Here is a 27,076-nt window from a genome sequence, read left to right as displayed (position 1 = left end):
TGTGGTGGTCTCATTTTCACCTTAACTAGAGGGCCTCTTTTAAAAGTGTTGTGTTAAATGTTAGGAAAGAACAAATGTTCTTGTTTGGGAAGGAGTCAGTGAAGAGCATGCTTGAGATTAAATAGGAGACCTCAACTGATGGGTGAAGAAGATAAAGAAAAATGAAAGTACATAGTACATACACATTTTTAACTTAGTTTTTTTAATGTGTGCACTGTATGCAATTGCTGTCATTTTATACCGCCATAAATGTATAAACGTCATTTCCTCTAAAGGATGCTGATAAATGCAAGTTATCTATAACTTTTTTTTTTACAAAATTCTCCTGTCATACATTTATATAACCACTCTGGATTATTTAACTATAGTAAATTAACTTGTGACCGTTAGAAACTTTAGTTGACTGGTCGTAGTTGAAGAAACAGTAAAATCGTAAAGAGTGTAATTTTTAATTCATTATTTTAATGCCATTTTGCTGATACCATGATAATGTTGTTGTTGTTTTTTTACTGGAATATGCCTAATTATAGCATTCGAGTGAAAACTATCGTTAACATGTTGAATGTTTACTTTAACGGTGCGCGCGAGTGACAGTAGGTGTGTTCAGGTATCATTTCCTGTGTCGCTCGGGCTGTGTTTAATCGGACTTTTGAATCAGTAGCCACCACAGGAACTCTCAATGGCGTCAACGGGACAGCAAAAAGAAGTGAAAATGATTTCAGAACGGTCCAACCAAGGTAAGGGTGATGGTGTCAAATGCATAAATAGTGCAGGTATCTCATAGGAACTGGGTTGCTTGCTGTAACTGTCTGTAACAGTCTACACAAACAGGTATTGTAATAGTAGGCCTACGTGAAGTCGATTTGTTTCTTGTTAAAGCAGTCATTTCGATATCAACTGGATTTTATCCTTATTCGCAGAAAGAAAAATCCATAATAGTTATGTAGAAATCTGGAAAACAATCTGACATATTTTACCAACCAACAAATTCTGAAGTGGAACACAAATTGTATAACATTCTCTGCCCGTGTAGTTTTAATCCCCTCTGCATGCAGTGGAAAACATTGTAAAGCCTTTTAATTCTGTGAACTCTTGCTTTCAGAGGCTTGTTTGGACATGCACACACATTTTTGGTGAACATCCTGGCATTTCTTTTGTTTTTATGTAAAGATATGTGTGCTTAAAAGACAGCTATCTTTTTTTAAATTACTCATGCAAATTCCATTTTTTCCTATCTAGGTGAGCACATGTATTGTACTTATTGGATTGCCAAATAAAATAAATTGCATTAAATAAAATAAAAAAGCTTATAAAATGTATATCACTACATTCACAATTTGTAACCGGTGAAAAGCTAATTTCTCAGTTTATCAATAAAACAAGATACAAATTTTGGTTGATAAACCAAGAATAAATGCGTATTTACTTCTACTTGTACATTGTAATGTAGCTACGTAGAAATCTGCCATATTATATCAATATGGCAGTATATATTATATCAATATGATCTAGAATTAGGTTTGTAAACAACTGTCTGAAAGACACCTTCTGGTAAAAATTGCTTTATATCTTTTTGCTCAAAGCGCCCTGCAGACCTCATAAATAGAGGCAGAGAACTCTGAAACTTTACAAAATTAAACTGAAAAGACTGTCTTTTCCATGATAGTCTGTCTCACTGTGACATTAATAACCCAGACACAGTGTGGTTTGTAAACCCTTTACAGATAATGGCTTCTGCTCTAAAATTAAATGCATATTCAGTAGAGCTGATGCTGATTCATACTACAGCCGGCATGTAGACAGATATGAGTAGAACTGTCATTGTCTTGACCAGCAAATGTATTTCTCATCCTCTATTTGTAATTATATATTTTTGCAGCATTAAAAATACTTTTGTGTAAATTAGCGTTAGTTTCCATGAGCAATCCTCATGCTGGACATGAGTTGTGAGCTATTGCAGTAAAAGTTTCCTCTTGAGTTTGATCTCTCTCATGTATTGAAATTGCATTAACTGACTGTGTAGTTCTTGGGAAGTTGACTTGTGAGATGTTTAACTGGCGCCCTTGTATTTCTGCAGTACTTCTCCAGTATGAAAGCCTCCAAAGAGAACATGAGAAGATCAAAAAGGAGGTAAGACATTTGTTGTCATGCTGTCCTTTCTTTTCACCTATTTATTTTGTTCTTTGCACCTCTACAACATCTGTGTGTGGTCTTAAAGGGATAGTTCACCCAAAAATACATTTTGAACATCTTTAAATTATCTTTAAATAGTTTTTAGTTTTATAAGTAGTTTTATCTTTAAATATTTTTCAGCAGTTTCTGTCAAACTTTTGAACCTTCAATTCATCAAATAATCCTGAAAAAAAATGACGGTTTCCACAAAAATATTAAACAGCACAGCTGTGATAATAATAAGAAATGTTTCTTGAGCATAAAATCAGCATATTATACTGATTTCTGAAGGATCATGTGACACTGAAGACTGCTTAACATTCAGCCTTGCCATCACAGGAATACATTACATTTCAAGGATGTATAAAAATAGAAAACCATTATTTTAAATTTTAAAATTATTCCTTTAAGTTTAGTAAATGATGACCGAATTTACATTTTTGGGTGATCTATACATTTAAAAATGATATTTCGGAGGGTTTGCTTTTAATAAAATAAATGCAGATGTTCTTATAAATAAAAAATCTGTTCTATCAGTGAAACATACTCTATATTTTTATTTAATTTTGTTTCAGTGTAAAAAAATGCAAGAGGAGAGAGATGAGGCCTTACAGAAGTTGAACGAATTTGAACAAGGTTGGTTTTAAAGATCTTAGATTTATCTCATTATAACTTCTCAAATTCAATAAATGTCCATCCAGTGACATCCTTCTGTGTAGTACATTAAAACGAATTAAAGACTGCTTCGATTTCTGTGGAAAATACTGGCTGTGCGCTTTGCTCTTTTGAACTTTGACCCCAGAATCTTCCAAGAACTATGACACGGTTCCATATAGACACACCTAGTTATTCCGCAACCATCATTTCCCTGGTTTTCCAACAAGACATATTTTAATTTATTCAGACTGCTTTAAATCTAAGCAATTGGAGTTGGTGTGTAACCCCTTAAGTGCCCCCCCCCCCCCCGCCCCTTTTTTTTTTTTGCATAGACATGAAAATGCACATTCCAAACTTAAATGGTTGTAATTCAAGAATGCTTTGGAATATAGAGATAAGATTGATCTTGTTTTAAAGAAGACATTTGGTAGATTTATAAGTTAAATAAATTAAGAAAGTGAAATAGAAAAAAAAGTTATATAAGTTCGAGTTTATGAAAATGTTCAATGTAAACATTTAATTATTCATATTTTGTATAAAATCTATATTTTCAAAACATGTTGTACTCTAAAACTGCAAGAAAATCAAAGCCAAAAATCTGAACAAATTCCAAATTTTAGGTTGAGCTTTCAGTACATAGACAAATAAACAACATTAAAAACCACAGGGGGACTTTAAATAATAGGATGTTTTTATGGATACATGAGGTGCCAAATTCACATCTGGGATATTCCTTTTGCAGACATAGAGTCCACTCACTCCCTTTTGCTCTTATAGTCTGAAGTTTAGTGTTTATATTATCGATGCTCCGATCGATAATCACATTCTATGACTCAATTGGTAGTTACTAAATTTGTCCGATCTCACGAACTGATTGCTATTTGATGACGTAAAACTGTACAAAGTTGCCGTAGATGCACATGTAAACAGTATACAGATAAGGCTTTTGCGTCACATTCTGCTTTGTAACTTCGTGAAACATTAGTAAACATAGTAAATCACACAACTTTATTTAGAGCAGGTTGTCTCGATTGAAACGAGACACAACATAACATGATGCGTAGATCTTGAGAAAATCAAATGAATGTACCACACGAAACTGATACTGGACAGACTTTTAAATCAACGATTTAATGATCTACAGCAAAATAGAGAGAGCTTCGGTGATAACTAAGCGCATATTTAATTACTACAATAGTAATTTCTCACTGGAAATGAAAATGTTTAAAGGGGCACCTATTATGCAAAATTTACTTTTACATGGTGTTTGAATATAAATGTGTGTTGGCACTTGGCATTGTGTGTACACAACCACACTATAATGATAAAAATCCAACCAGTTTTTTTTTTTTTTTATCCCTATAAATCATAACCACTGTCTCAGAATGAGCTGTTCTCAGAATCAATGCAATGTGACGTAGAATTGCACAAGCCCCGCCCACGACTGTTGATTGACACTGCAGTTTGAGCATAGACCCGTCCTGAGTGAGCTGGACATAGTCCGCCATTGTTTCGACGCTGGAGCAGCTGTAGAATGTCTCCGAAGGCGATTGAGGTGTTTTGTTTTTTGGATGTTAGAATAATATAGCAGTCTTCATTTACTCTTGTTGTTACTCAAGGATTGATCAGTACAACTGCTCTCGTGATCCAGCTTACAGTCTCCGGAGCGACAGGACTAACGTTACTGATCACGGCAGAAATGAAAGTGAGAGCGAGCACTTTATGACAGCTCGAGCTCATCGAGTCGTTTTACAGATATACAGTTTACCAGTTTATAAAGCATCCACTGAAAAGGTGTGTGTATATTTGTTTACTGTTAGTTGTAACGGATGTTTCGTGTACTTCGCTGTGTAACGTTGTGTTCCATGATAATGAAAGGGAGAGAGAGTGTGTTTATGGATAAGACTTAATATTCAGCATATATTCTCTAGCTCTGTGGGCATTATTGTCCGACTCGAACACCGTTACTGTGAGTTTCTGTTTTGATATATCATCTTTCTGTGAGATGAGATTGTCCTGGCTCTGAGTGCAAACTGGTTAGGCTCCGCCCCCTGTGCATGGAACCGCATCTCATTAACTTTTAAAGTCAAGTCAAGTCAAGAATATTTGTATAGCGCTTTTCACAATACAGATTGTATCAAAGCAGCTTCACAGTATTAAATTAAAATAATAATAAAACGTCCATGTTTGGTAATGCTAATCAATAGTATTATTCATTGATTAATTAAATTGAATATCCCCAATTAAATTTAATATGAAAGGTTTCCTATCAAATTAGATCATATACTTGATGATATTTTTTTTGTGTAAAGACCATTACATTTAATTATGCCACTTGAAATCACATGAAATAATAAAAAATGCCTTCAAGGTGTAAGGGGTTAACAGTTACAGTCAACAGAGAGCTTACATGTCACTTATATAAAACTTGTAAGATCGGGATCGGTATCGGCCGATCATGATGACAAGAAAACGGTAGTCAGTATCGGCTGCAAAAATCCTGATCGGAGCATCCCTAGTTGATATCAATCACACACACCCGAATGAGGGGAAAAGCGACAGGTTTCAGTCTCAAATGGGGTTTTTTTGCGGTCCCTCCCTCGCCAAATCGCCGCACTTCACCTCTCTCGCACATCTATACAAATGTCACCTTCTTTTTCTTCGCTGGGGAAACATGGAATTCAAACACGTGAATTAAAAGGCGAAATTTTAAAAAGCACAACAAATGGCCGCCGGTGTTGGGGAGGAGGGGGAAAAAATCCATTACATTCTCATTTTAATGCACGAAATAGGTCATTATTTGATAGAGAAGAGCGTGTGTTTTTGTGAATAATCTTGGCCTTTGCTCATGTTTCCTCCGCCATAAACACGTATTGTGTATGACTTCCACTTAAATAGTGGCTGCAGCTTCTAGCAGAGCAGCTGCATATTAGGAGCTATTACGTGATTTCATAGCTCTCGGAAAATTGCTTCTATTCAGCGCAAAGCGACCGAGAGGGAGGCTGGCTAGGTGGGGGGGAAGTGGTGAGCGAGCGAGCGAGCAAGGAAAAAGCCCCCAACACACAATCATGTCTTTTCAATTGGAGATGGCAAGGTTGATGACAACATGACCATTGTGTTCTAATGATAAGACCACAAAGGCATCTGCCCCCTCATCAAGCTCTGCGCTGTAGAAACAGCATCAGAGGCTCTAATTCACTTCTCCAACACGCAGGCCCGATAGCATTATACTCTGCGTCCTCGTGCACGTAATCACTGTCTGTCTCTGAGAAGACGCGTGCACGAGGAACGGCGCGAGAAGAAAGAGATTTGAAGATGTAACGTTGATGGGGAGGCTAAAACTTACAATTAAAGCTGCCAAGCCTGACGTGTGAAGTCTCCCCCTCCTGCTCCGCAACTGCCTCACACTTAGCCCGGTTTATGTGTAGCTGCTATTACAATTAACCTGTCACTTAGTGCTAGTACTACCAAAAGAGAGAGAGATGAAAGATGGGGTGGAGGGAGACCAACTGGCAGCTAAGTACTGTTTAATGAGTGACAGGGAAAGGCTTACAGCGGGAACTTGGATATCGCAGACACGGGCGTTCATCAAGTTTTAATTAGGTGTCATTGGGAGGCAGCCGCTGGCCGCGATGGTGCTAATTCCTGTTTTTGCCTCTCAACCACAATGTGTAATTAGTTAAGAGGCTGTGAGCTGGTCCGTGGCCAGTCTCTGGTGATTACGGACACAAATAAGGTAAGAGCTCCGGGCGTTAAGAGCGTCTGCCTCTTCCATCTCCCCATCTTCCGCCTCTTTGGAAGCTGATAGATTTCGGCTGCTCGTCAGACTGTGCGTTTTTGAATTTTTAAAGTTTCCTCTCAATCCATCTTGTTTTGGGACTCTTTTTGTGCACGAGAGACTAATCTTGAGCATTCACAAATATTTTCGAAAGCAGAGAATCTTTAGAGGCATTTTATATGGCCTTTGAATGTTCTTGCATTTGAGGTGGAGACTCCAGAGATATCTCTAATAATCCAAACAATAAGCTCGGCTTGACAGGCCTGCGTTGATCTCCGTCTCCCATTCCTTTAGGATCTGTATGAAGGGCAGGACTTACAGTAGCTGACTTGAACAGATCTACACAGCAGACAATAGCTGTATGAAGGCCAAGGTGAAGAGGTGATTCAACAGAAAAGAGAGTCTGAAAAGATGTTGCTATAGAAGATGGGCATGAACTTTTTTCAGCAAGATAAATTTGGGGTTGGTTTTTGAAAGAAAAGTCTCTTATGCTCACCAAGGCTGCATTTATTTAATCAAAAAACAGTAAAACATAATATTGTGAAATATATTTAAAATGTTAAAAACAGTTTTTGCTGCTTAACATTTTTGTATATATATATTCATCATGGATGTATTAAATTGATTTTTAAAAAGTGACTGTGAAGACATTTATAATGTTACAAAAGATTTCTATTTACTAAATACTTTAATAAATGTAATAAATACATTTAATAAATGCAAATGAATGCTGTTCATATTCATCAAAGAATCCTGCATAAAGTATCACCATTTCCATAAAAATGTTTAGGCACAACCGTTTTCAATATTGATTTTAATAAGAAATGTTTATTGAGCAGCCTCTCAGCATTTTAGAATAATTGCTGAAGGATCATGTGACACTGAAGACTGGAGTAATGATACTTAAAATGCAGCTTTATCATCACTGGAATAGATTATATTTTAAAATATATTCAAATAGAAAACGGTTATTTGATATATTCTAATATTATTTTGTATTAAAGGTGAACTATGCAGGTTTTTTACCTTAACTGAACAGCTTCGGAGTCATTGGAATGGTTATATTACTTTTTTCAGGTTGAATGGTGGTCGTCTCGCACGCCCCTATCACCTGTGAGCGAAAAAACTACCCTTGCAACTTTGAACCGGCGGGGCGCCGGCCGCAGCATCAGGAAGTATCGCGTGATATCAGGTCTCGCGATATAACAAATTGCTTTACGGCAAAAAAAATCTGCTAAAATTCTGTCATTATTGCGCTCCCTTGCGCTGTTCGAACCCGAATGAAGACGACATTTTTAAGAATGTCACGTCTGCTTTGATGCAGCTGATCTACTAGCCTCTGGTATCTTAATGACATCGCTAACCCTAGCCCCCACCCCCGGAAACGCGATTCATAGGTTATCATGACAGATTATGCTAAGAATGACTTGAAGATAGTTAACTCCACATCAGCTACATAAATTCATCAACTAACCATTCAGAAGTGTCCTGCTGCTTTCTACATGTTGTCACTTATTCTTGAGTCTCTCCATATTTGTCTGACACCGGTTTGAACATAAAAGGCTAAAAGTCTTTTACATTTTCAGTGCGTGTCTGTGTGAGGTAATCGGAGCTACTTACACACAAGCTCTTGAAGCTCCGCCCTCTGTGCCGGGAGCTTTTGCTCAACCTAAAAAAGGGAACATTTTAACATGCGATAAAAATAAATATCTGTGGGGTATTTTGAGCTAAAACTTATAAAACTCATACACACTCTAGGGACATCAGAAACTTATTTTACATCTTGTGAAAAGGGCATTATAGGACCCCTTTAAATATATAATTACAAATAAAGTGTAACCGAGACTTCTTTCAAAAACATTACAAAAAAATAATGTTTTCAAACTTTTGACAGTCTCACACACACACACACACACACACACACACACACACACACACACAGTGGGATCAAATTCTGAAACCACAAAAAAAAAACTGATGATCACCCCTCGTCTCTTAATTCATCATGTTTACTTTTTGAGCATCAGTAAAAGTGTGCACCTTTTGTAATAGTTGTGTATGAGTCTCTCAATTGTCTCCAGTGTGAAAATATGTATCAAAATCGTATAGACACAGTTGGAAAAAGTATGCAGCAGGTGTTGGAAAACTGAAATTGTCCTATAGAGTGACCAACGGGTGGATACACAATCCAAGTCCATATTAATTTTTAAATGAACATTAGATTATCGAAAATGCATGTATAATACCGGGGTATATAAGAATTAGAACAATTTTCAGTTTTAGATGAAGTACAACATATGTCACACTACAGGAGACTGCTATGAGTGCTGTGACAGCAACTATTCAAACCATTCAAATCCTTACTGAGATTGTGTGTTCACCATATAGACTGTAGTTCCATTTTTTTTGTACACCAAATGTCCCCAGTCAACTTGTGTGAAAGCAGTCTGGAGAGCATGATAGCTGATAAAGAGCTGTTCTAAGTTTCAGGGCTCTGGACAGAGTAATTGTATGATGTTGTGACCTCGTCTATGAATGTCATGATGTTGTACTGTTCTGACTGCTTCAGTGTGTGCGTGACAGTGTGTGAAAATGAGCCCTGTGCTTGCCTGTAGTGACAACTATAGTGTGTTTGCATTGAAGAAACCATCACAATATTTGACATATTTCTTGTCTTTAGTGTCACACAGGGTGATAGAGGAGGTGAACAACATTCAGGAGAATCTAGAGATCGAGAAGACATGCAGAGAGAGTGTAGAAGCTTTGGCTTCAAAGGTGAGGTTTTACAATAAAGTTATGATTGTCTGTTCTGTTTTATTCTATTGCATTTGATTCTCCTCCTTTCTGATTTATTTCATTCTGTTCTGATTCATTTGATTTTGTTCTTTTTTGTTTGATTTGAATCTGTTTCATTTAATTTTCTTGTGTTCTGTTTCATGTGATTCTCTTTTGTTCAGTTTCTTTTGATTCCGTTTGTTCTGATTCATATGATTCTTTCTTTTGTTCTGTTTCATTTGATTCTCTTTTGGTATTTTTCATTTGATTCTGTTGTGTTCTGGTACGTTTGATTCAGTTCTGTGTCATTTGAGTATATTCTGTTTTGTTTCATTCTGTTTTGTTCTGTTTCCTTTGATTCTCCTCTGTTCTGTTTTATTTGATTCTCCTCTGTTCTGTTCTTATTTATTTTATTCCGTTTTTTATTATTTGATTCTGTTCCATTTCATTCTCTTGTGTTCTGTTTCATGTTATTCTCTTTTGTTGTTTTTATTCCATTCTGTTCTGTTTATTTGGATTCTCTTCTGTTCTTTTCATTTGATTATCTTCTGTTTTTATTTATTTGATTCTGTTTTTTGTTTTAATTTGATTTTTTTTATTCTGTTCTGTTTCATTTGATCCTCTTTGTTCTGTTTCATTTAATTGTCTTATGTTTCTCTCTGTTCTGTTCTGATTCATTTGAATCTGTTCTGTTCTTATTTATTTGATTCTGATGTTTTTGTTTAATTCCATTGCATTTCATTGCCGTAATTTTTGATTCTTTTGATTCAATTCTATTCTTTTTTCATTTTATTTTCTTCTGTTCTGATTCTTTTGTCTTTTTTTATTTTTTATAATTTGTTCCTGTTTGATTTGATTATGTTATCTTTTGGTTCTATTCTCTTCTTTTTAATTTAGTTTGTTATTGTATATTCTATTCTATACCAATATCCGTTTTCTTCTGTTTCTTTGCTCTATTCTTCTTAGGAACATTTCTTCTAGAATCATACACTCATGTTTTCGCTTGTGCTTTCATGGTAAATTGGTTGGGATCCATCATGCCTCCATCCAACCAACATTCCATCCATTATATTTCCTCCTCCATCCTGAGCAAAGTACACACAATTGTTCTCCACGTGGGCAGTCACTTCATTGAGTTCATGCTGAAGTCAATCTTAAGACTATTTCCCTCCCGTGTACCTGTATCTTGTGGTTGACTGCCTGCCCACCTCACTGGTCCCGCTCATTACAGAAGTATTCAATTTGCCATCAGTCCCTGCTCAGCACATTGTTTAGTCGGGTTTCGGTTCCGCCGCTCAGGCTCAGTCTGGTCTGAAAAGTGAAGTGGCATCTACGCTGAACGCTCAGCAGGTAAATGGATCTCTAAAAGCCCAGGTGTGAGGCAAATTAGCGGGAACGATTACCGGCTCATTGCCGTCTATCTGATGGATGAATCAACTATCTTCTGCTGTCTGTCGGTGATGAGCGCTGATCACCACACACAGAGAGAGAAATGAGAGAACAGTAGCAGTGAAAGGAATAAAGACACGGATAAAAGAGATAAAGACCGAGAGAAAATAGTCTTGAGGTTAAAAAAGGACACTGTTGTCCTGCGTTTTTAGAAGCAGGCTAGCTGCCGTGTGACGTCTTTCTTTTTCCAAGAAAAGAAGACGTTTTACCGCGCAAAGGAAAACGGACTTTCATTTTTGTATATGACAAAATAGACTGAGATGACATAACCCTTTGGTTCTTGGTTATTTAGCGTGGTCTAAAAGATTATTGTTCCTGCCATTTCTTGAAAATCACTTTCTAGTGTAGTTCTATCTAGAGTATTCTCTTGAGGTATACATTTTTTTTCCTTGAAGTATGTGAAGCCATCACAGATGTCACATCACAGTTTCTGAAAGCTGCGGTTGAGGAAGACCGCGGAGCATTTCATTTGTGCGGAGGAAATAGACCTGCAGCTGGGCCGTTTTGTGCCTCAGCATTATGTGTTGGATAAAAGCTCGATTTAACCAATCAATGGTTTCCTGACATCCTTAAATGCACAGCCCAGCTTGTTCTGTGTTCGCCGGCGGCCACTGTGCACGAAAACCGGTACAGATGCCCTTTGTCCTGGCTGCTCTGTGAACACCCCCACACCCAGCCCCTCACGTCTGTGGAACTAACAGCAAGGTTTTGGCCTCCACAGGTTTGCTCAGCTTCAATCTGCCAGGACACATGTCTGATTGAGGATGCGGTTGTTTTTGTCACTAGTTGCTCTTTCAGCACATAGCTGAATTATCTCAAGTGCCTCATCTGTCTTTATTGAAAGGCAGCCAGGAAACACTTTGCATTGCATTGGTCTCTTAAGTTCTAGTTTTATTGCATTAAACTTGTTGATTTTCCCAATAGATTTGTTTTATACTACCGTTTGAGGACAGTAAGATTTTTTTTAAATGCTTTATTAGTCTTTTTAGTAGTCTTTTGTAACATTCAAAAATTTTAATTTAATGCATACTTGTTGAATAAAAGTATTAATTTCTTGAAAAGAAAAAAAATCTTACTCCAAACATTTGAACGGTAATATACAATACATAAAGTCTGTCATCACAAAACATTCCCATTTAGAAAAGAACAATATATTGGTACCACATCGTTTATTGCCTGATATAACATATATATATATATATATATATATATATATATATATATATATATATATATATTATTGGTAGTGGACAATATTGGTTATTTAATCATTGATACTGATTTCCTCTTTGTTAATCTTTGAAAACACTAATAATTTAATAACGCGGTTAAATGTAATCATTAGCATATCTTAAACTTAATATAATTTTCATACTGGAGATTTTAATGTTGTGATGTATAAATTGTATCAGTTAAAGCATTTAAAATGGTTCATTTTAGTGTTTTGGTTTTAATTTATTTACATAAAATCTTACAAAATTGCAATACTCTACATTTATCTATTATCTGCCATAACATGAAGATAATAATCACCTTATCAGTATTGTCCAGAATTGTAATATTGGTGCATTCCTTGGGTTTATTTTGGCACAATGACCAGCTGACTTTTTATATTATCCCATTTATACAATAAATAAATAACTGGAAATTAAATATTGATATTGCCTTGTTGATTGCTGTATTTATGTGAACTAATCTTGTGAATATCTATAAAACAAGTGTGGAAAACTTGATTTGCATCTCAGTATGCATGGTGGAAAAGAAATCTCACCTCTTCCTGAAAATGCGAAGGATACGTTGTGAAAATTACAGCATTGGCTCGTTCCAAATTTACATTTAAATGAGTCCAAAATTTTTGGTTGGTGTGATTGGAGGATGGTGAGCAGAATTGTCTCAAAAAGTCTCTACATTTCAGCCGTATGATTTATTGTGTATGATGGCTGTAATTTTGTCTGCCAAGAGACCCGAGGCTGGCAGACACCTCATCTACCCCAAAAAAAGAAGAAAATCATAATCAATTTCTTAAACTCTGGAACATTTTGAATTAAAAAGCAGTAATGGATGAGGGTTCGCGGGTGGTGGCAGTCAAATCAAAGTGCAATCCAAACACATGACATTTTGTTTTGATGTGTGATCAGAGGAGATGAGGGGCCTGGCCACCTCGGGACGCACGTCTGATTTCTGCCACTGTGTAATTTTGCCGCTGCGCTCTCATCAATGCCAGATGATTATCACAGAGCGAGCGTGCATGTGTTTCTGCGTGTTTATCCCTGTATTATGTGTTGTTGATTGCATTTTTAAAAGATGCATTCAGCAGGAAGGACGCCATCAGGAAATGGATTCACGTGCTGTGTGTCCTCACTTGGATGTCATTAATAAAGGCTTGTTAAAGAGGGGGCATTTTATCCCTGCCTCCCACTCTTTTTCTCTTTCTGACCGGAATGTCACCCGGGACTCATTTACATACCTCCACCCCCATTGGCTCTCTGAGTTTCCATTAAGTGGACTCCCTAATTGAAGTGTGAATGACCAATCTTAAATTACTTTAATTGGATGTTCAAAAAGGTAAAAATGTCTCGGATGCAGTTATGTACATGTTGCGATGGTGGGGGTTCGTGTCCGTGCCTGATAGAATCCTGTAATTATTTATGAAAACAGGAGTGTCTGCTGCTGCTGCCCCTGCATACGTGTAATGAAATGTCTATTATTTTGCCCTTGATTATTGCTCTTTTCCAGAGTGTTCGTGCTGTGTGTGTTTGGCTGTGTGATTGAGGGGAATTGCATGGGCGCCCGCTGGGGTTCCAGTGGGATGGTCTGTCTACATGCTGCTGATTTGATTTCTCATATCTTTTCACTCTGAGGCAAATGCAGAAAATCACCGGCTTGGGTTTTATATCATTTGTTGTGTTACAGGTGTCATTTTGATCTCTGATTATTCCTATAAATGTGACGACATTGCCCTCACTAGATTAACTTGTGCTGGTTTTGCACATTTTTTTTGCACTGTCAAACGACACTGTATTTTCGTTCTCTTTACCAAGACTTAGCAAATTAACATTTTGATATTGTAGCTCAATTGATACCGGTTGATACTGGCAACACCAAGGTCATGGGTGCAGATGTATACCTTGCATGCTCTCTAGGTCGCTTTGGAAAAATGCGTCTGCCAAAAACACTATACTAATGTACATCTTTCTTTCAGTTGAACAGACAGAACCGTTCTTTGAAGAGGAAGAGTATGCTCTATATATCCCGTCTTGGTGCTGATGTCATCGCTGACATCAATCTTGACGATGAGGATGAAGAAGAACCACAGGACGAGTCGTCAGGTGTCTGCAGCTCCTCCCACTGTCAGATTGTCATCACAGGTGGGTCAATGCACTGTCCCACAATGTATTGCTTAAAATATTTCTATCACTTTATGCTTTTTGTATTGACATATAAAAGGTGCATATAATTAAAATCTGCAGCTAAAGAATAAGCAGCTCAACTGGGCCTAACAACATTGGCTCCTCATGAAATCAAGTCAAATAATGGAGGAAAACGTGTGTGTAACATGTATGCTCAGTTTCTGTCAATTTGTTAGTCTTAGTTTTCTAATTAATCTTGTTGGTTGTTAATTAGTTCTACACACCAGTTCTGTTTCTACTCTGATTAGCTCTTGTGTTTATAAGCCCTGAGTTATCCTTAGTTCCATGTCATGTGTCGTCTGTGTTGTGTGGTCGTGTTTTCATGATTCTTCTGAGTTTTAATGAGTATGATACAGTATTTAAGACTGTTTGCTTTTGAGGCATTCGTCTTTGTGCACTACTTACTACAGCCTGACAGTGTGTGAAAGCAGTCATTATATTTATATATACTAATCCACAAATTAAAAACTTTAAGTACCTTTAAGTATCTTGTTTGTGAGGCTATGATGTTAATTCATATTTTATCCAAAAATAAAATGACCCATCTATCTATCGAGATATTATGTCTATGTATATGAAGTAGTAATACATAATACAACACAAAACATTGTCAAAATAGTCCATTCAACATGTACTTTATTCCAAGTCTTACAAGCATTCAATATCTTTTTGTGAGACACAGACCCAAAATTAAGTAATTTTTCGCTAATAATTTCCCCCTCCGACGCAGTTCTCAATTCATGATTTTTGGTTACAAGACTGTTCAGTTTAGGCTGTTTTGTAATGTATGTTTTTTTATTTATACATTTCTTGTTCATTCGTGGTAGAGCTGCGAGATAAATTGGAGATGATCCTGGCTGAGAAGAAGCAGATGGTGATCGATCTGGAGACAGCAAGAGAGCAGCTCTGCCAAACTAGACAGGACGTATGTGAAAAAGGCATTTCATCTTGGGTTTTACTGCATTAATGAACCAATACTCATCTTTAAGGTTGATCTTCTGTACATGATTTTTAAAAAGGCCTAGCATATACACTCTAAAATCATTCACTTTTTTTAATGGATGTAAAAACCTCTCATCATCATGACAGAGCGGAACTGTTTTGATCCACCTCCATAATGTCTTTAGTGTTGACCCTTGCCATGTTTCACAGTAGCTTTCACTCAGAATAATAACCATTAAATAGAAAAGAGGTGGTTGTCTTTGTGTCGTGTTGTTTAATGTTTCAGATGAACCAGTAATACCCAAATAAGTGAAGCCCTCACTCTCCCTTTCTTCCTAAGCTCCTGAAAGAGAAACATGATAATACTGTTTTAATAGCTGAAACATTCCAACAAAAGAAGCTCTTGGGAAAATACAGCAGAGGTCAGTTGTGCTCCTGTTCTCTACTATATCCTCTTACATGAACCACTCTCTCTCTCTCTTTTTACTGCTTTCCAATCCAGACATTCATTGATCCTAACCTCTGTATTCACACTCTGGTACATCTTCATTCAAAGCCTTTACTATATATTTTTTTCTTGTTATTAAAATGACAAAAGTGTTACAGTATTTTATGCAATTACTTCCAATTAAGAATAAAGCCATTCCCAAATTTCCCAATTTTTGTGATGAATTTGAGAACATTGCACATTTGTTGCCTATAATAGAAGAGAACGGTCAATTGAAAGGCACTTGGTGCTTCACTATTATCTTTAGCCATGTTGAATGTATGTTGTCGTTCACTACCGTTCAAAAGTTTGGAGTCAAACTATTTTTTTTTTAAGAAATACTTTTATTCAGCAATGATGCATTAAATCGATCAAAGGGACAGTAAAGACATTTACAGTATGTTGTTACAAAATATTTCTATTTGAATCCTGAAAAAAGTTTCCACAAAAGTATTAAACAGCAACTGGGACACTGAAGTAATGGCTGCTGAACATTCAGCTTTGTCATCAGAGGGATACATGACATTTTAAAATATATTAAAATAGAAAGCAGTTATGTATTATAATAATATTTATTTTTAATCAAACAAATGCAGCCTTGGTGAGCATAAGAGACTAAAATCTTACTGACCCCAAACTTTTGAATGGTAGTGTAAATAAATGACCTATAAAGAGGACAGCAGAATTATGGGTAAGGGTCACCTAAGGTTACACCCTGAATGCTTTTAACATTCTGTGCCGTTTAGTGATTGCCCTGTTCTGTCGACATCAGAAGTCGAGTATGAATTTACATGGCACCATAAGCATTTCAAAGATTGTGTGTTTGAATTGTTTGCCACAGACATCAAGGCTCCAAACTCTTAACCATCTGAATGCTTACCTGTGTATGTGTGTAGTTTCTAAGTATGCTCTAGATGAGTTTGAGGCCTTACAGGAGGATCTAAAGCTTGAGAGGGACCTGCGTTCTGAAGCGGAGAAGTTTGCACATGAGGTGAAAGCTCAATTTGATTAGATTTCATAATTAATTGAATGAAATGTATTAGACATTCTAGGAATTCTGGAATATGTTAATTACTGTAAATGGTGTGTGTGAACGTGTTCTTTATGTGCCCTCTCTCTCTCTCTCTCTCTCTCTGTCTCTCTCTCTCTCTCTCTCTCTCTCTCTCTCTCTCTCTCTCTCTCTCTCTCTCTCTCTCTCTCTCTCTCTCTCTCTCTCTCTCTCTCTCTCTCTCTCTCTCTCTGTGGGTGTATGAAGATGCTAGTAGAACAGAAGAAGCTGAAAAGACAAAGCCAGATGTTGATCCAGACCGTGTCTCCTACAGAAGCTCTGCAGAAAGCTCTGGCAGAGATCAACACACTGACACACACTGTAGAGACACAGAGATTGGAGCATCAACAGCAGGTAACATACTGTACACACACACACACACACACACACACACACTAATCCCCACAGTGTCCTTTAGGTCACAGTGTCCTTAGAGGGTACAGACTGAATGTCATTAAAATAATAACAGACAAACCAATCAAATCAACCCAACCCAACCACACCAGCCCCTCCCAGTGCCACTCAAAAACTCACACATGCAGTTTATTATTTGCTTTGTAAAAGGAGAAAAATGTATCACGATTCTGCATTTAAACTATGATTAACGTATGATTAAAGGATTAGGGGAAATGGTTGGAGTCAACTTGACTTACTTTAAGAGCGTTTCTCTGTCACTACTATAAATTTTATATATGACATATTTAATATGACAAGAACATGACTAGTCGCTATGTTTTACTGCCTTAAAGGGATTGTTTACCCCAAAAAAGTCATAATTTCGTCACACTCATGTCGTTCCAATGGCAAAACTCAAAAGGAGATATTTAGCATCTATTTTCTATACCGTAAAAGTGTATGCGGCCCAGAAAGAGACTGGTCATCATTTAATTTGATAACATAATCTTCACATTATGACATATTTTAAAATTTGTAAGTGAATTATTTTTTTACAGTTCAAATATCACATTCCATTCTAACAACCCTTGTTTTTTGTCTTTGATTGTTGTGCTGTTTATTTTGGCGGAATCTAGGTAAAAGCTCTTGAAGAACAGATACACGGCAGTGAATTAAAGAAGCAGCTGACCGCATTACGGAGACAGACAGAATTGCTGGAGAAGGAGAGAAAAGAGTGGCAGCACAAACACACTAAAGCTGAAACTGAAGCCAAAGACCTCAGATTCACAGGTACCAGTGTTGAGATCATTTCAGAGTTTAAGAACTAAAAGCTGTTCTGAATTCTTCATCTGCTAATGGAATTGCATTGGCTACAGGAAGTTGGAATGACAGAAAATTGCAGTTTAAATTTCATTCAAATTTCATTTATTTTCCTCAAGTTTAAATTCAGTTCTGGATATTGTTTGACACCTCCGTTAAAATTATTAAATTGAGCTGGAATTTAAAAAGCATTCTCAATTCAAAATACAAAGTACAACCCTGACAGGTTCACATATTTCAAAAACCACATATAGGGCTTCATCAGGTCTCGTCTGTCGTTAAGTTGTGTTGGAGGACAGATGCCTAAAAATCAATTTCTCTGATTTTCAGTTGTAGATACACCCCTGTTCAAACGTTCAAAGCCTCTTATGCTCACTAGGGCTGCATTTATTTGATCAAAAATACAATAAAAACAGTAATATTGTGAAATACTATTATAAAATAGCTCTTAAAATAGCTGTTTTCTATTTTACTATATATTAAAAAATTAACTTATTCATAGTGCAGTCATTTCAGCAGCCATAAATCCAGTCTTCTGTGTCACATGATCCTTCAGAAATCATTCTTACACATTGATTTGGTGCTCAAGAAACTATTATTATTATAAATATTGAAAACAGATGTGCTGCTTAATTTTTTGGAAAACATGATCAAACTTCTTTGATTAATAGTAAGCTCAAAAGAACAGCATTTAATTAAAATAATATTTTTGTAGCATAAAAATATAAATATCTTGACGGTTACTTTTGATTCAATTTAATGCATCCTTGCTTAAGTATTAATTTAATTTCTTTAAAAAAATGAACAGTAGTGTATGCTACAGTTGCATAAATTCAAACAGCACTCAAAGCCAACCTGGTGTTTGTATCTCTGAGAACCCTGTGTGTTTTGCAGTGGAGGAGCTTAAAAAGAAGCTCCAGCAGATCTCCAACCCACCAGCAGCTGCCTCAGCACCCCCTCCGCCTCCCCCGCCCCCACCTCCTCTGCCTCCACCCCCTGCCCCCTCAAGCAACCCACTCAGGTGAGTGTCTGTTTGTGCCCAAAACCATTGAAATTAGTGTATACTTGTTCTTAAGAGAGTCTGCATTTGGCAAAATCCAGAAAAAAATCTGTTTTAAAAATCTAATGAAAACTGGTTGCAGTCAGTGGGCTGTTTGCTCATTGGGCTCAGGTTCAATGACATTTTTCTTGTTGAAACAGGAAGTTTGGGCAGGACATATTGAAGGGCTTGTCCTTTTTTCTTTTTATTCTCTTTTTTTCATTGTGCCAGTAGCAATTTTTTCTAATTCTTTCTTTTGTCTCTGTCTATTTCAGCTCATTACTGTCTATACTTCGTAAGAAAAAAAATGTGAACACTGAAATTGCATTAGTGGATAAAGACTCCTCTGAGAAAATCCCAGGTAAAGAGCAAAGCTCTGACACATTTCCATTTCCATTCTATAAATGTACTCAGGTTAAAAGTTCTGCTGTTTGAAGGATGCGCGTAATAATTACAAAATGCAAAGATTACATGTATTGATCAGTTAAAAGCACCATAATCGTAAAAGTGTGTTTGCCATTAAGCCGTGTGAAAGATCTCAGATGTTTATGTTGACCTTTTTGATCAAGTGTTAATTAAGATGCTGCAGTGTATTCAATCAGATGGAATTTAATTAATATATACTATTTCGCATGAAGTAAAGTTCTGTTCCTCATCACAGCAGCAGTTTGAAAAAAATAAAAGACTTGGGTCAAGTTCAAGTTTGTCCTGAGCCATTTCTTTCAGCCTTGTACTGAAAAAAAATGGAAGGGAAGAAGAAAGAAGACATGCAGCTTTTTGCTGAAGGGCAAATACGTTTGTATAGAGGCTTGAATATTTATGACGAATGGTGATTTTTTTTTATTTTTTTTTTATTTTTATGGATTGACTAAAATTCTTTTAGATCCTATAATAAGTATAAGTGCAGGCCAAAGGCTAGATACTTTCTCATCATTTGTCTTTCAGTTGTTCTTGTTAATGTCCATTTTTATGATCTCATATGAATAGAAGGTCTTTATTGGACTAAACTGAGCTCTAAAATGCACTGCCAATTTAGTGTCTTTGGAAAAGAGATTTTTTATTTATTTTTTTCATGTCAGAAAAACTGGTAAGCAGATAATCTTCACATTTTTGTTCCAGTTAATGACAGAATGATTAAAAGTGTTTCCAAGGCCACTAAACAAAGACAAACATCATAGATCAACTTTCTTTTGATTTGTTTTTTTTATATATTTGTGCATGCAAGCTCAAATAGAATCTCTCGCAATTCTGTTTAGTTCTGTCGGTATGTCTGATATTATTCAGTGTCTAAATTGACTGCTGATGAAAAGCAACAGACGTGCGTTTCTCTACATAAATGCTGTTTATCATAAGTGCATCTGCATATTCTATAACTGAAGTAACATTCAGGCAATGAGTGTGTGTTGATCTGTGTTTTAATCTGACAGAGAAGGACATCAAACAGCAAGCTGTGGATGAGATGATGCAGCGAATCAAAAACGGAGTTCAACTTCGACGCGTTTCCCAGACAACCAACAAAGCCAGACTTGGACCGGTATACGTTTCATAAAAACTCATACAAAACACTCACTGCCTGAAAACAACTTGACTCTCCACTTTAACTGCTCTTAACTTTCTGTTCTATACAGTTAATCTATGTAATTAAATTAAATTACGTATTTGATTGCCAATCAATTGATCAAGTTACTCCCAATTAAAGGGATAGGTCACCCAAATATGAAAATCCTGTCATCATTTACTCACCCTCATGTTGCTCTAAACCTGTATTAATGTCTTTGTTCTGTTGAACACAAAGGAAGATATTTAGAAGAATGTGGAAAACTGAATAGTTCTGGGGCACCATTGATTCCATAGTTTTTTTCCCTACTATGGAAGTCAATGGTGCCCCGAAGCTGCCTGGTTACAAACTTTCTTCAAAAGATCTTCTTTTGTGTGCAGCAGAACAAAGGAATGTATACAGGTTTGGAACAACTTGAGGGTGAGTAAATGATGCCAACATTTTCTTTTTTGGGTGAACTATCCATTTAATTGTTTGGGGTCAGTTAGATTGATATATAGATATAGATATTATTTAGCAGGATGCATTTATTACAAAATTATTATTTTAAAAATAATAACACCCTCTTACATAGTCTTTCATTTCATGACATGCTACTTTGTTACATGCTAATTTCTCTGATGGGTTTCCCTGCAGAAAGAACGGACACCGTCAAATTCTGCCATACAGGAACTTCAGGGAATCCTGGTCAGGATTGCTTTATTTATTTTTAATTATAATTGAATATTATATTCACTTAAAATATATTTTATTTTAATAAAAAAACAAATAATGTAACAGCTAATAGAATTAAAAGCTAGCTGTTAGCATGGTAATGGAATCTTTCTGTTTAGACCTCCGCCAAGCGTCCTGGCCCCTCCTCCTCGCATGGGACACACCCTCCATCACCATCTCCGAAGTCCGAGCTAGAGAAAGCCCTGCACAGACGGAGGGAAGCATTGAAGACTGCAAAGAATAACTGTCAGTCAAACACACACACACACACATTTCACTACATTTTCTCTGTCCCTTGAGCCAGATCATCCATTTAACTTTTTAACCCTTCCCCTCCAGCAAATCCCAGTAGTGTTCTGGATCTGACCCAGATTGAGCAAACCCAGCCAGAACCAGGGCAGGACACAAGGGAACAGGACACACCACTACACACACCAACCACAATATGCACTGACCTTCTCAAGCCCACATAGGAGCTCATAGGTTGTGAGTATTTGCTCTTTTATGCAGAGCCATACAATACATCACCAACAAAATATGTCTTCATGCAGCAGCGCAATTCATCCAAACTAACCAAACACATGTGACTACACAATCGAAATGCCTTGAGTTACATACTATTTTTCAAATGTAATACTTGCCGAAGTTCAGCTGTAATGTGACTTGACAGCAGTAAGCAAATGTGTGTGCTGTTTTTGGATGGGTCAAATTATTTAATCCCAATTTTTCAGTTAATCTTTAATTTTTGTTTGTTTTAATGAGTTTTTATATTCAATTTCCATATCTTCAAAATCCATAAAATAATGTATTTTATAAATTGTATGATTCAGCATATTAACATTTTTACCATATTAACACTAACATTAAAATGTTTGGGGTCAGTAAGTTATTTTTTGTTTTGTTTTTGTTTTTTTTTGTTGAAAAAAATGAACACTTGATCAATAATTGATCAAAAGTGACAGAAAAGACTTTTGCATTGTAAAAATAAATGTTGTTCTTTTTTCAAAGTATCTGTTTCCACAAAACATATTAAGCAGCTTAACTGTTTATAACATTGATAATAATAATAAAATGTTTCTTGAGCACCAAATCAGCATATTAGAATGATTTCTGTGAAGGATCGTGACACTGAAGACTGGAGTAATGATGCTGAAAATTCAGCTTTGACATCACAGAAATAAATTATGTTTTTATATATTTTATTTATAAATTATATTTAATATATATATAAATGTGTGTATATATATGTATTTTTGATCAAATAGCTGCAGCCTTGGTAAGCATAAGAGACTTATTAAAAAAGCATTTTAAAAAATCTTACCAACCCCAAACTTCTGAACAGTATTATACATGTCACTTATACAAGAGGTTGCATGAATGAGAAAAAAAAATCCCAAGAGATTTCAGATATTATTATAGTAATCTCAACTATGTTAATTAGCAGATTTGAGCACAGTTCATAACTCAAATATTCTTCACAGACCTAAATATCTAAACTGCATCAAGTCATTATACTATTACTCCATGTCAACAATTTGAGTCTGTTTTTGTTCTTGTCAGAATAGACAAAGTTGATACTTAAATAAAAGACTACTGATAAATCTATCCTCCTGAGATATGAAAGAGCAAACCCTGAGCAAATAACTTGTTTGCAAGAAACATATTAGTGAAGTTGTATTGGCTTGAGAACATGCACGAATCTTTTAGTGGTATAATGTTTGATTTATTTTCTTGGCTGTGATGAACTTTTTAATAGTAGTGAAACGAAATCCCCCCGGTCCCACAGTCTTGTAGTTTGGCTGGACCGTCCTCACTGAACAAAGTTATTGACACATGCTTTGTCTGTGTGAGAAGCATTTCTAGAGGGGCGTTGGTGACTAGCCTTGAACATGTGCCAACCTAGTGTGTTTTCAAATGGCTTTGGCTAGACTAGTATTAACCTTGCAATGTCCCGCTCTGTAATTACTAGCAACTGGTGTGAACTTATCCCCCTTTAAATATCTTTTTACTGTTTCATGAACCTGGATATTTTTTTTTTCATTCAGCATTGGTCTTTCTCTCACAGAAATTGGTGTTTTCGCCAACAATAGAGAAGAGAAACAATTTCGGGTCATCAATCACACACGACTATTATTCCTGAGACAAATTTTTAAAATAACAGACAGTGAATTGATGCTATTTATACATCTATTGACTGAGCTGTAATGAAATGTGTTATTCTTTTTCAAATTGTTCGCATGCCAACATGACAATAAAACACTATTGAATAGAATATATAAAGCAGTTTAGTTTAAATGGGTGGCTGAAGCTTTCTGAAAGCATGTGTAGAGCCACAGGCCTGAGGAGGTTTCATTTATGGCAGCCCAGAAGAGACATTGTGAGAGGCGGCTGATCTTTGTGACACTCTAAATGCTTCATTTAAGGAGGTCAGACTTTCGCAAGGTGTTGTTATATAGAAAAATACTTTGGTTTAGATAGAAATGAACCCCTTTTCTGGAGCCAAACGCAACGTAGACTCTTCTTTTAAATCGTCGATGGAAGGAGCCATTTTTGAAAGGTTCATGATATTTCTTTTCAGTGTGGAGTTCAAAATGTTCATGCCGTCAAATTATGATTTCTAAGTGATTGCACATTTCTAGTTCCCCCATCAAGTATGGCTGAAGTGCAATAGTAAAAACACTAGGAAAAAAATCTAATAATGCCGTTTTAATGCCCTTCAGAACTTAAGATGTCTAAAGAATTATATACATTAGTGTTCAAAAGTTTGGGGTCGGTTCATATTTGAATGTTTTTGAAAAGTCTTTAATGCTCACCAAGGCTGCATTTATATGAGCAGAAATACAGTAAAAACTGTAATATTGTGATCCTTCAGAAGTCATTGTAATATGCTCATTAAAGCTGAAAACAGTTGTGCTGCTTAAAAAATTTTTTGGACACCGTGATCCTTTTTTCACTATGATTCTTTGATAAATAAGTTCAAAAGAACAGCATTTATTTGAAATTAAAATCTTTTGTAACATTTTAAATGTCTTAACTGTCTTGTTTTGATCAATTTAATGCAGCCTTCCTGAATAAAAGTATTAATTTCTTTTTAAAAAATCTTGCTGATGGTAGTGTATGTGTAAAAAAAATAATCCAAGCAAATAAATAAAACCATTTAAAGGAATCTTGATGGGATCTAAAGGTCTTTTTGAGAGTCTACAAGACTGGGAAATCATTCAGGGTGGGTTTGAAGCATCTGCTGTTGACTTGAGGTCAGTGATTAAGTGTTTGCTTGGTTCATTCATTGGCATTTTCGATAAACATCTTTCCACTGTGAATTTGATCCTTGAAATTTTGTATCGTTCCCCATCCAGTCCGCAGAGAAGCATTTTATTCTGTCCTAAACGCACACTAGATCAGATTTATACAATAGTGTGACGTTTTTCATGCCTCGTTACACAACAGGATTTCATTTCCTCCGGTGAGCTGCAGCTGCTGTGATGTTGTTGTTGTGCAGTGAAACAGGAGATGTGTGTGTCTGTGCTAAGGCTCAGTGACGCTTTCACACACTTAGGCACAATTTCCAGTGCGGCTTAGAGCTCTTCATGGGGTTAAATCTTCCCGGACACAAGATGAAACTTTATTCCCTACTCACTCTCTCTTTCTCCCCTTTTACTCTGTTCCTCACCTGACCCTGGTCTGCAACAGAGAATAACACACACTGTACACTCCCAATTCAAGGCTGTGTTTGAGAATCGTTTTTTGACGTTGTGAATATAAGAGCTTTGTGGAATTTTGTTCAGATTTAGCTTCACGTTTAAGTAAAGCCATGAGGTTGTTTGTAATGCCACTTGTATTGTGAATTTGGTAAACAACAATGTTAAATGTTGGTTAAACTACTGTCGTTCATGAAAAAACAATCATATTTATAGTAGACTAGCTGTGTATATATGGATAGAGTGGATATCAGGGATATGTTTAGGTTTAAAAGTATTGTAAAGGCTATGATGTATTTTTCCATTGGTTACACCTTTATTAATGATGTCTTCGTTGGTTTGTTGCCTTCATAATGTTCAATCAAATTAAAATAGCATCTTAAAATCGGCTGAAATAATAAATTCTAGTGCATTTAATATATATATATATATATATATATACCGGTATATATATATATATATATACCGGTATATATATATATATATTTGGGGGACATTTTAAGTCGAAATTTGGTCCAGTGAGACAGTATTAATATGCAGTTAGTCACATTTAAAGTAAATACTATATAAAACATGTAATTTGATAACAATAAAGATTAAGTTTTTTGGTTTTGTTTTTTCACATTTAAAATATATATCAATATTTTCCTCATATGTTAATTGTTAAATCATTGTTTAACATCCTGTAGAATGTAATACTACTATACTAATTGTATAATACTACTCTATATGCCACTACTGTGTGTGAATATATAAAAATATACACCACCTTCAAACTAGATGTGGAAGATATGAGATCAGGAACTGGGATGATAAATATTCTGGAAAGCATCTGGATCCTTTTATAGTGAGAAAGTTTTTCATCAATGTCAACAACCATTCCCCAGCAGCTCTCAAAAGACAATCGATATTCAACTCACACTTTTACTAGCTCTTCTGTCTTGCTAGGAGCGTATTTTTGATCTGTTGAAGTATCCAGTTCGCCATTTGTTGAAGATGCAAGTTGTAAATATCTTATTCGATTGTAGTCTCTCCATCTTTTTCTGGCCTACATGTTTCTCTTAATCGATGTACTATAAACATTCTGTCAATCTCAACAAGCTTATAATCATGAAACGCCACGCTGGGCTGTTGCCGTTTCTGTCCGTCTTACTGTATGTTTGCTTTTTTTATCGTGTTCTGTAACACTGTTTCAAAACCCTAGTCAAGCAATACAAAACAACCTCAATTTAGAGCCCAGCTTGTGTGTGTATGTATGTGAAAAACACTTAATTTCATCTGTTTGTTAGTCATTTTGTTTATTTTCCAAACAGAATGATTGCCTGGTGGGGAGCCAGAGTAAGTCTCCAGCAACCCCCTCCATTCCTGCCGTGTGGAAATAGCTTTTTTCTTCTACACAGATGTCAACCATTGTACACTTGCTGTCAAAATGCTGTCTGCTCTGCATCATGTAACTTTGGTGCACTTTCTCTGAGATGCGTTTCTCTCCTTAAAAGGTGCAATGTTAGTCAATTTCGGATTTTTATAAATCAATTAGTAAACACGATAACGAACGTGTTGTGAGTTGGTTGGGAGCTGAACGCATTACATTCTTGGAGAGTTTTCTGTAGTTTCGCAGCGCAGCTGTGGGTTTGTGTTTTCTCTCACTTGTTAACACAAAACAGTCCATTCACACTCTTTCACACAAACACATAAACACACACAAACACTTGTAAGAAGCGGACACTGCTGCCCTTTTGAACAGGCTGGATAATTGGTCCCATTCAGTCACTGTGTGTGTCAGTATCTGTTGTCTGTATATAGTGAGAAGAGGATGTGGAGAAGGAAGTGATGGGTTGTTTTATGCCTCTTCATAATTGAAGAACAGCTTTGATTTCTCCAAAAACCTGAGAACAAATGGGGGAAGGAGGTCATTGTCTGTTTTTTATTTTTATTTTATCCAAGTAGCATTTTAGAATTTAAATTAATAATACTAAAAGTATTTATATATTTAAATTATGTAATTAAAGTCAGCATTTCTGTGTTTAAATATATTGTCTAATATTTCACAGGGCAAATCTATTTTTAGTATTACAAATATATTCGTTTTTAATTAGTTAATTTAATAGTTGTTGTTTTTTAAACAGTTCCCAGT

The 27,076-nt window shown here is 36.0% G+C and overlaps 2 protein-coding genes across 6 annotated transcripts in view; one reads left to right on the top strand and one right to left on the bottom strand.

Annotated features, from left to right (window-relative positions):
- The first annotated feature begins 314 nt into the window (after window positions 1-314).
- shtn1 (shootin 1) overlaps window positions 315-27,076 on the top strand; it is a 26,987-nt gene continuing 225 nt past the window's right edge. Inside the window, exons 1-17 of one of the 2 annotated variants that reach the window (XM_079632391.1) lie at window positions 315-737; window positions 2,078-2,130; window positions 2,748-2,808; window positions 9,288-9,382; window positions 14,034-14,199; window positions 15,069-15,166; window positions 15,524-15,605; window positions 16,567-16,661; window positions 16,926-17,072; window positions 17,750-17,903; window positions 18,828-18,954; window positions 19,248-19,333; window positions 20,400-20,506; window positions 21,167-21,217; window positions 21,364-21,490; window positions 21,584-21,730; window positions 24,408-25,363. In XM_079632391.1, the coding sequence (XP_079488517.1) occupies window positions 680-737; window positions 2,078-2,130; window positions 2,748-2,808; window positions 9,288-9,382; window positions 14,034-14,199; window positions 15,069-15,166; window positions 15,524-15,605; window positions 16,567-16,661; window positions 16,926-17,072; window positions 17,750-17,903; window positions 18,828-18,954; window positions 19,248-19,333; window positions 20,400-20,506; window positions 21,167-21,217; window positions 21,364-21,490; window positions 21,584-21,717 (1,641 nt within the window). In that variant the 5' untranslated portion in view covers window positions 315-679 and the 3' untranslated portion in view covers window positions 21,718-21,730; window positions 24,408-25,363. Of the gene's footprint in view, window positions 738-2,077; window positions 2,131-2,747; window positions 2,809-9,287; window positions 9,383-14,033; window positions 14,200-15,068; window positions 15,167-15,523; window positions 15,606-16,566; window positions 16,662-16,925; window positions 17,073-17,749; window positions 17,904-18,827; window positions 18,955-19,247; window positions 19,334-20,399; window positions 20,507-21,166; window positions 21,218-21,363; window positions 21,491-21,583; window positions 21,731-24,407; window positions 25,364-27,076 lie in introns of those variants that run through there. The other variant, XM_079632390.1, reaches the window with a different exon arrangement.
- The window catches only part of eno4 (enolase 4), a 17,920-nt gene continuing 12,167 nt past the window's right edge, over window positions 21,324-27,076 (bottom strand). For 2 of the 4 annotated variants that reach the window (XM_079632385.1, XM_079632386.1), the window contains exon 14: window positions 25,426-26,828. The gene's annotated coding sequence lies outside the window, so the exon portion shown is untranslated. Of the gene's footprint in view, window positions 21,448-25,425; window positions 26,829-27,076 lie in introns of those variants that run through there. The other 2 variants (XM_079632383.1, XM_079632384.1) reach the window with 2 other exon arrangements.

The sequence above is a fragment of the Phoxinus phoxinus genome, assembly GCF_949152265.1.
Source record: "Phoxinus phoxinus genome assembly, chromosome: 13".
Classification (NCBI taxonomy): domain Eukaryota; kingdom Metazoa; phylum Chordata; class Actinopteri; order Cypriniformes; family Leuciscidae; genus Phoxinus; species Phoxinus phoxinus.
This window is presented reverse-complemented; position numbering and strand designations above follow the sequence as displayed.